Source organism: Camelus dromedarius, chromosome 19, assembly GCF_036321535.1.
Source record: "Camelus dromedarius isolate mCamDro1 chromosome 19, mCamDro1.pat, whole genome shotgun sequence".
Lineage (NCBI taxonomy): Eukaryota > Metazoa > Chordata > Mammalia > Artiodactyla > Camelidae > Camelus > Camelus dromedarius.
The window spans coordinates 25,578,555-25,585,888 of record NC_087454.1 but is presented as its reverse complement, the minus strand read 5'-3'; the positions used below and the strand labels follow the sequence as shown (position 1 = coordinate 25,585,888).

The 7,334-nt window shown below is 48.0% G+C and overlaps 1 protein-coding gene across 1 annotated transcript in view; it reads right to left on the bottom strand.

Moving 5' to 3' along the window:
• Positions 1 to 1,184: 1,184 nt before the first annotated feature.
• The window catches only part of GLP1R (glucagon like peptide 1 receptor), a 31,870-nt gene continuing 25,720 nt past the window's right edge, over positions 1,185 to 7,334 (bottom strand). The window contains exon 13 of the mRNA XM_064476458.1: positions 1,185 to 6,586. Coding sequence (XP_064332528.1) covers positions 6,419 to 6,586 — 168 coding nt within the window. The 3' untranslated portion in view covers positions 1,185 to 6,418. The remainder of the gene's footprint in view (positions 6,587 to 7,334) is intronic.

Genomic DNA, 7,334 nt, shown 5'->3' with positions numbered 1-7,334 from the left:
TTTTGGGTTGTGGGGAGATTCCCACCCCTTGGGAACGTCGACACACATGGCACGTGAGCTAGATCCTTCACCAATTCTCTGTGGAACTCAGTTCTCCCCACCCATGGGGCATCGGTCACTGGAATGAGGCTTTGTGCTGCATGTGAACGTGGGTGACGCTGGAAGCCAGCAATTCTCATTGATTTCCACCATGGCTGGGCCTCAGCAGAGCAGGCTGCTCCCCTTACCCTTTCTTCAGGCTGGGGTTAAGCCCTGTGAAGCCACAGTGCACCCTTTTCCCTGAGGCTGAATCTGTCTGACTCATACCTCCTACCAATGGGGCGGTCATGATGGGTTTGGGCAGATGTTTTCCTGGGGGTTGAGATGGGAGGAAAACCTCCTGGTTCCATCTTGCTCTGACCAAGTGGCAAAGTGAAGACCCAGAAAAGTGAGACTATCAACAGGGGCGTGAATGAAGTTGCAGGCAGGATTGGGGCAGACAAACCGAAGTGCAGACGGTCTGTCTGCAGGTCTCAGGAACTGGCTGTATTTGTAGTTTGCTCTCTGAGTAAGAATTATGAACATTATGTCTGAAAGGGACAATTCCCACAGCTTGTCTAAAATAAGAGGTTTAAGGAGACCTTCAGATAAGTACACTGATCTTCAAACAAGGGTTACTGAAATGGTGGAGGGATTAGGGACAATCTACCATTCCTCTGCTCTTCTGTAAGAGTGAGTTGCAAATCTGGAGAGCAAGCGATTATTAAAATTAGACAAAAGTTCATTTTTCCAAAGATGAATCTCTTAACAGCAGCTCCATTCAAATTTTGCAGCTGCTTTGCAAACAAGACTCATGCTTTTATGGCATTTTTTTTTTAGAAATGGATTTAATGGACTGAGTTCATTTAGACAGGAGATGAAATGAATGAGTGGAATTAGAATACACATCCATTTGGCTGCCAGTCATTGTGTAAGCCACTCGACCACCCAACTTCTCTAATTAAATGACATCGCAGTCCCTGCATAAAGGCTGCGATGGATATATTAGTACTTGGTTAGTACTTTGAAGATGAAAATCACGAGATGAGTAATGAGCAAAGATTTTTCTTCTTGTGGGCTGGAAACAGCATCTTTTGTGTTTTCCCACTGTACCATGGGTCACCTAGGTCGACATTGCAGAAAAACTCCTCCCCGTCAAGGAAGAATGAGAGACACAGTAAGGACAGGCTTTATTTAACTTACAAGGCAAATTAGGAAGGAGCCTTAATCCATTCACATCTGTACAAGGAATTATATACACCATGCACGTTGGCTACCTGTTGACGTAGGTCATATTTTACATGAATTTATACATTAAGAAATCACATGAAAATTATCTTGTTTAAACATTCATGAAGCACAAACATCCCCCGAGTGCACTGAAGAGAGAAATTCAGCTTTGCCCCTCAAAGAAGCTCAGCTCACCTCTCTCTTGGTGCTTCTAAGCTCTGCATCAAACCCCCTCCAAAGCTAATATTGAGGTTTATCTGTGTTGAGGGTGTGATTATTTTTAGTGGGAGGAGGAGGAGCTTAGAAGAACTGTAGATTTGGAAGTAAAGCATGAACTTTTGGCAAGATCCGGCCCTGTCTGCTTTGAACTTTGCCCCTTCCTGACCCCACTGGCTCCCCTGCAGAGAAGCCTAGAACCTAACTTGTTATATGTTCCAAACTTTGCTGGGAGCTCTTTTTCCACCACTTCCAAACATTCTCATTTATATACGTTTTTCTTCTCCCAGGTTGCTTGACATAGAGATAATTAGTCATGCTAGATTGTCCGGGTTGACTAATTACTGATGGTTTTGACAGGCCTGGTTAGAAAGGTTGCATAACCCCAGTGTAAGTTAGGATCCAAGCTGCTGGCTGCAGCACTCCTCCCGTGCCAGAGTGTGGTACTTGGTACATCACTGCCAGCTGCACCCCTAAATTGGTCACGGCTGAGAGAACGGCACTCCCAGCACAACTAGAAGGGTCACCTCTTACTGAGGCGGCAGGGGGAGAAGTGCAGGATGCTCCCTGCAGGGATGGGGGGTGGGTACACGTGGGACTAGGGAGGAGGCTGGATGCATCAAGGGGAAAAGGCCCGCTGCCAGATGGGGTCCTGAAAAACTGGCTCAAGTGGCAGAAGGGGAAGAGAAAACTCTGCTCTGATACATTCAGATGTAGGTGAAGTCCAAGGGACTTCGGGGAGTTCATTGGAAAACAGGTTTGCTTATCTGTGTCCACCAACAGAGCAGGAGTAATTACAGATACCGTGGACACAGTGTGGCATTAAGTGTTTGAAATTATACTGCTTAACAACGCTTCCAGATTTGGCCCTGGGCGTGGGGCCAGAGAGCTGGTTTGAGCTGGCAGGTAACACTGTAGGGCATGGTGGTGTTGCCTGCAGAAGTGTCCCACATTGTGCCATTTTCCCCCCTCAAGAAGACTCATTTCAGCCATGGAAAGGAAAAAAAAAAAGGTTGATACTAATTTGGTTTCTGTTGAATATTTATCATGACATTCACATAGCTGTCTTAGCAGAGTAAGCTGACATATTTTATTTGCGAGTTTTTATAGCGTTTGGCTCCTCGTAGGAGCCAAAAGCAGGGTCAGCATGGTAGATTAGAATCAATTCAGTGGAGGGAAAATAAACCTTTGGAGTATATTTTGCCTTCCCTGAGCACGTCGCAGGCATTAGCTATAATGGGAGCCCTGTCTGCGCATGGAGAGGAAGCATCTATCGCTCAGGCTCCCACCCATCCTCACCCTGGGCTGTGCGGTCCCCTGACCTTCACAGTGGGTGGGATGCTTTCAGATTCATCATCTCCTAACTTTATGCTGCTACGCATAGGACAAACACACCACACACACACACAGAGTGTTCTCTGCTTCTAGAGAAGAAAGAGATGGAGGAGGGAATGGGGACAGGAGCTGCTGAAACATGGCCCACACCGATGAGGTGACCAAGCCTTTTGGGACGTGGATGTGAACTGACTCTGTCTGCCCTCAGTGGTGGCTGTGCCATCTTTGCTAGGCTGAAGTTGCCCAGTTTGCTAGTCTTCTCCAACTTCAGAGCGTGCTAGAGAGGCAAAACGGAGGGTCAGGTTTTCTAGGTTCTTTTACTCCACTCTGTGTGGCTATCAGTACAACTTCTTAAACAAGCACAGCTGCATCAGAGAAACGTTAAGCCAACCCACTAAAAGAGACTGGACCTGCTGTCCGAAATGGCTCGCTTGCTGTTTCTGTGTATTCACGTGCTCTGATACATTCCATTTCTTAAAGACAAGGATGAATGTGGTACTACAGTAGGTAGTAGAGCATGCCCCCCTCTTCATCTCGCCAGTATAAATCATTGAGGAGGTGGCACCTGTACCATCCGATGTGTCTATTTTTGCTGCTGTGTTTCTCTTTAACAGAAACTCCAGATAACACTGCCAACTTTCACTTAGCATATCCTGAATGGCCATTTATGTTTTTCATCTGTCCTTTCCAGAGGCTTCACTGGACTGGGAGGTGGGAGTTGGCCAGGGTCCTAGCCCATTTCAGCCATCATCTAGCACTGTGACCTTGGGCAAATCACCTCTGCAAGCTTCCCTCCTCAAGTCTCTAGATCAGGGCAGAGAGATCTCCAAGGTCTTTCCCTGCTCTGAGTCTCTGAGAACTCCACCGCATAAATTGCATTGAGGCAATAAGCAAATCATGCCTGCAATCTGGAAAGTTGTTTTAAAGGGAAGGCAGCTTTGCAATGTAAGAGGTTTGTTTCAGTTCTGTGATTTAGCTACTCCAAAGATTCAAGTGAAAAGATGAGTTGTCATGATTTAAGCCCCTCACAAGTTCGGGGGGAGCTGGCCAGAGTGCTGAACTCAGCTTCTGTTCATGACAGTCATCAGACCTGGCTGTACAACTCACACACACAGCACCTAACCCTGCTGGTGAGCGATAGTACCTCCAGGACAGAGGCAGGCAAGAGTGTTCTCAGCAAGCTCCAGACTTAGGGCATCAGGCATGTAAACAGCTGGTGGAATTTCGGAGTACATTGCATTCGATAGTTCCCAGATCTGTTAGAACTATATTTAGCTTAGGAGAGTTTGGGAATAGCTTTGGACGGAGTGCACTGCCACTCAAATGAATATTAATAGTGTGGGTCGTGGAGCAAAGAAAATATTTCTTCAATTCAGCATCTGGTATGTATCTGAGAAGGAAAAAGTTCCTCAGTATTAAAAGGCTTGGGGTATGGGGGTGTGATGAGCATTCTGAAATCAGGAATCAGGAGTGCTAGTTGGGAAAAGAACTCTGCTTAAAGTGTAAACCAAACTGTCTGAGCTTCCCAAGTGCCTAACTAAACACTTTCTCCCCACAGTTCTTCCCCTCAACAATTTATTTCTTGAAGATAATATCAATCTGACTCTTCCTTTGTTGCTAGTGTATTAATGAATCTCAAAAATCTTGGTTTATCCAAAATGGAAACACTCGCACCAGAGCTTTATCCCACCAATCAGTCTACCAGCACTTGCCCCCAACCCACTCCAAAAAAGAAACCACATGCATGATGCCTATTGGGAAGTTTGCCCTTATTCTGGGGAGGCAGGAATGTCCCCCCCCCCCAACCTCCCTACACTTTCTCAGGCAAGGAGGCAGTCTGCACAATTTCTTTCTTTAGCTTGAGGTTCAACTTCCCTATTAACATAGACACAACACTTCACTGACACTGAAGTCTAAGAAATTTTCTGCTTGATGTGTTTTATGTCCCATTATTATTTTCCCCGCACATCACAATCCTCTCTGAGGGGCAGAGGAGGAATATGTCTGGTACAAGACTTTGGGGGAGGGTACCCCATCACTCATAAAGGAGGAGGGAAAGATCAATTCATAAACGAATTCATCCGAACACTCCCTCTGCCCTCCCAGGAGGCCTAGACTCCCAAGAGTTCTCTTCTGCTCTGGAAACTTCTTTCACATCCGTGAACTCAACTGCCAGCCTCTGTGGAATGGCTGTTTCCCTTTTGTCTAGGTCTCTGCATTGGTGGTACATGCCTTTTCACCAAGCATGGGGCAGGATTGATAGGTTTTCCCAGTTCTAGCCTCTCTGCCACTCATTATTTATGGGATGAGACTGGAGGCAGGGCAAACATTAAATACCTCTAAGCATGGATGGATCACATTAATAACTACCCCACTCCCCCAAACCACATCACAACCACCACAGTGATCTTGTTTCCATCAGGTGGGAGAAATCAGAACTGCACATTGGCAGTATAGACTATTCACAGCAATAGAAAAAAGTGAATAAAGTATATACAAGCTCCCAAGTGGGGGAATTTGAAGGGAAGAAACGAAGGGCAGGGGAAGCCTGTCTCCATGGTAACAGTAGGGACCAGTGGTTTCCCCAGGAGAGGTTCTTCTCAGTCACATGACCTAAAGTTAGAGGGCACACCCAAACCCATGCAGGGTACATAATCTGGTCACAAATAGAAAGTATTTCTATGGAGAGGTGGAGGCAGCCTCTCTCGGCCCTCTGGGTTCCCAACAGTAGCAGGTAATCTACAACTCCAGTGTGGACCTTCCTCAAGTCCCCCAGATGAACCCCAGCACATTCTTGTGCATCTCTAGAATAGAATTCAGAGCGCATACCAAGGGCTGGACCCCTTGGCAGTGGGCCAGCAATAAAGCAACTCAAACACCCAGGGGAGAAGAGGGGACCAGAAAAGGAAACCTTTGGGTACCTTCTCAGTGTTCATCCTCAACACCACCCACAGCCATTTCTAGAAATTGCTGCCAGGAGTGGCCCAAACAAAGCATCCTAAAGAGAAACTAGGTGGTGATATTGGGGGGGGGGGCGCGTGGTAGATGAGGGAAACAAGCAACACTGACATGTGTCCAGTGTCCCTTAATGAGGCAGCAGATGGGGGTGGTGACCCCGACTGGAGGTGGCTCGCGTTACCCAAGCTCTGTGTTCAGCTGAGGTTATATCCGCCTCTTTCAGAACCACGTCCTCTTGCAAGCCCCAATCCCACTAATAAGCCATTGACCTTGAGTTTGAGTCTGGGGCTGATCTGCTGCTGTCTGGGGGAACCCCAGGGGCCTTGTGGCTTAACAAGAAGAAATCCTCCTTGTTTTAGCAGCAATTGTTTTTTCCTCTCCTCCCGCCGCAGTGATCAAATTAACAGGCTGCTTCTCCTCGGAGAAAATGTGTCCACGGGTCCCAGGAGGCACTGCCCATTTGCCTGTCTGATGGGTTTGGGAAGGGAAAGCGTGGAAGTGTGTGTGTGTGTGTGTGTGTGTGTGTGTGTGTGTGTGTGTGTGTGTGTGTGTGCGCGCGCGCGCGCGCGCACATGCGCACCTGTGTCACTCCCTCACCCCACCCCGGTCCCCGGGGACAGTCTCTCCCACCTGGGATGGCCACCAGGGAGATCACGTCGAGTCAGCTGCAGGAGGCCTGGCAGGAGGCTGCATACACACTGCTCCCCACAGTGCCCCCGCAGCTCAGGCTGCTGGTGGGACACTTGAAGGGCTTCATGCTGCTGTCCCTCTGGGTGTGCAGGTGCTCAAGCCGCCAACGCTCCCAGCTCTTACGAAACTCCATCTGGACCTTCCATGGGAAAAGGAGGGGAGCAAAAGTCATCATGCAAAGCAACTGCCCACAGAATGGCCCCATTATTACATTAGTAGGGAAGGGAAAAAATCCACTGCATTATATTAAGAGATACAAGGCAAGGCCTTTAGGCACCTAAATTAATATCCCAATAAAATTGTTTATTGTTGTCTCCTATTTTCTGCCTCTTCTCGGGAGAGACTCTGGCTTGATGATCTAATTGGTCTCTTCCATCTCTAAACTCTGTGACGCAGCTGAGTACCTTCCACAGTCCATCACTTTCTTATTTAATGGAAGAGAAGGAGTGACAGAGAGATGCGGGGAGATGGAAGATGGGTGAGAGAAGAAAAGAAGAGAGTCTTGACTTTGGAGAACTCCCAATTTCAGCTTGGACCACTGAGAAGAGGGACAGCACACCCCTCATAGTGTCCACACAAGACCCTTCTAAAGTCCCCAAGGGCTTTGGCCCAGACCCCAGTGCCTCATGTGGGAAGAAGAGGGGAAGGGGAGAATGAAGCTGAACTAGTAGCAGCGGTGAGGAGGGGACTGCAGACCAAGGCTTCTCAGCCTGGATTTGAACTAATCCCATCCAGGAACTGGTCCCAACCCACAGTGGGTATGGCCCTAGTGAGTTCAGCCATCCAGAATCCCGGCTGTGATGGGCTCAGCCCTCCCCAGCAGGAAAAGCCCTCTCAAGAGGGCTGATGCTTGGGGACCAGTTTGCTGGGGCAGAAAGATGCAAATC